At 17.7% G+C, this 2,720-nt stretch overlaps 1 protein-coding gene across 1 annotated transcript; it reads left to right on the top strand.

The window, feature by feature from the left end:
- Positions 1 to 699: 699 nt before the first annotated feature.
- PGSY75_1302100 (gamete antigen 27/25) lies at positions 700 to 1,191 on the top strand (the record flags this gene model as incomplete). Its single annotated transcript, XM_018787086.1, has 1 exon — positions 700 to 1,191. One exon carries the CDS (start codon positions 700 to 702, stop codon positions 1,189 to 1,191), a length of 492 nt encoding a protein of 163 aa, XP_018639828.1.
- Positions 1,192 to 2,720: the final 1,529 nt, after the last annotated feature.

Raw genomic sequence — 2,720 nt, 5'->3', positions numbered from 1 at the left:
TATTGTACAATTATATATATTTTATATATAACTGTACTTCTAAGGTTTATAAAAAAAAAAAAAAAAAAAAAAAAAAAAATTAAAAATTAAAATTAAAAATTAAAAATTAAAAATTAAAAATTAAAAATTAAAAATTAAAATTAAAATTAAAATTAAAAATATTTTTTTTTTTTTTTTTTTTTATTTTTTTATTTTTTTTATTTTTCAAAATTTTTTCCAATTTAACCATAAAACAAAAAATTTTCTATAAATAATAATTATTATTAGATATATTTTTTTTTTTACATTTTCTTATTTTTTCACATATTTAAGTTTTTATATGTTCAAATTGAAAGTTTTACTTTTGTATGTGTTAAAATATATATATTTATTTATTTATATTTATATGTAAGTGTTTATTTATTCAGATAAGATACTACAAATAAATTACATATTTACTGAATATTTTATTGTTCTTATTTACAATCTTATTTTTTTTTATATTTCTTCTACAGTTTTTATTTATATCCATTTGCTTTTTTTTTTTTTTCTTTTTTTATATATATATTTTCTTTCCTTATTTGTATCCCACGTTGATCCTGAAACTTTTTTGCACATGATTATCACTATGAACATGAAACTCATGCCCCTCTCTCAGTTCGTATTAGAAAAGTTGGGGATATTGAGTTCCATGCCTGCAGCGATTACATTTATTTGTTGATGACCCTTAGTAAAGATCCTGAGAAGTTTAATTATGCTCTTAAGGATAGGGTTAGTATCAGGAGATATGTTCGCAAGAATCAAAATAGGTATAACTATTTTCTTATTGAAGAACATATCCAAGATAACATTGTCAACAGAATAAGTGATCGTTTAATTTCTTTTTGTACCGACAAAGAAGTTACCGAAGATTACATTAAGAAAGTTGACGATTATTTATGGGTTGAACAAAGAGTAATAGAAGAAGTTTCTATTAATGTTGATCATGCAAGAGAAGTTAAGGAGAAGAAGCGTATCATGCATGATAAGAAATTGGTGAGAATGTTATTTGACACCTATGAATATGTCAAGGATGTTAAATTTACAGATGATCAATATAAGGATGCATCAGCAAGAGTAAGTCAATTTCTTGTTGATGTTGTTGATTCTTATATATTCAAGCCAATACCTGCTTTACCCGTAAAACCTGATGATCCACATCACAATGTTTAATTTTTTTGCAGAAAAAAAAAAAAAAAAGAACCAAATATATTTATATATGTAATATATATGTAATATTTATGTATTTATATAAATATATGCTATATAAATGTATGTAGTAAAAAAACACATGTATTAATTTTACATATTATAATATTCATGTTTATATGTGATGAATGTATATGTGTGTATATGTATGCCATAATATACATATATTTTTGCCATACAAAAATATAGATATAAATATATAAGTATAAACATAATTATATATATAAATATAAATATATATATATATATATATATTACAATGAAAAAGAGATTATTATATCAGAATTTTTTCTGTTTTTCTCTCTTTTTTATTTTATTTATTTTTTTTTTTTTTTTTGCCATAAATATATTTTTTTTAGAGAAGTATCTTCAATGTTATGTACCAAAATAATATACAAAACATGAAGTATTTTAAAAAAATATATATATATTACACATATATATATATATATATATATATATATATATATATATAAATACATATACATTTTAATATTCGTTAACAAAATGAATAATATATTATATGTATTTTATAAGACACATTATAATATAATAAAACATATATATATATAAATAATATATTATATGTATTTTATAAGACACATTATAATATAATAAAACATATATATATATATATATATATATATTCCATAATATTTAAAGATAAATAAAAATTCTCTCTATATATAACTAGTGTGCAATATAATACATATATTATATATATATATTTATACATATACTTCATATATTTATATACATTATATATTATATATGTAACAAATATGAAGTTGTATTATATGGGCATTGTATTTTATATTATATCATTAAATGTAATAAGATATATCCAATATTATGATATAATTAAATATATATTAGTTACTTATTAGAAGTAAAAACTAATATATATATATATATATATATTTTTACTTTATTATTATTTTATTTTTTTTTTATTATAAGATATTATATTATATATCTAAATATATATCTCTATGCATATATATGCATTAATATTTAGATATATTTATTTATTTTTTTTTCCCCCCCAAATATTTTAGTAGTTATGCATACAAATAAAATATATACTATACTTTTTATTTTACTACACATAAAAAACATATAGAAACTATTACCCGAAATAATTTAAAAATAAAATATTAAGAGTATACATAAGTTCTTTTTCTTATAATATATGAAAAAAGAAATATATATATAAATATTAAGATTATAGAAATTATTTATTTTTATAATTAATAGTAAAAGAAGAGAGTTTCAAGAGATAGGAATGATTTTATTCATAACTCTTATAACACCTTCATAATATTCTTATCGCTTTGTTATAGTTCCAGTGGTTACTATTATTAAATTGCATTCATCATATATATTATATATATATATATATATATATATGTGAATTGTAAAGATAAAATATATATCTTCCAATATTTATGCATTATTAGGTATATATATGTTTACTTCAATTTTTTACTTTT

The sequence above is a fragment of the Plasmodium gaboni genome, chromosome 13, assembly GCF_001602025.1.
Source record: "Plasmodium gaboni strain SY75 chromosome 13, whole genome shotgun sequence".
NCBI lineage: Eukaryota > Apicomplexa > Aconoidasida > Haemosporida > Plasmodiidae > Plasmodium > Plasmodium gaboni.
Note: the sequence above shows the minus strand (reverse complement) of the source record. Positions and strands in the feature narration are given on the sequence as shown.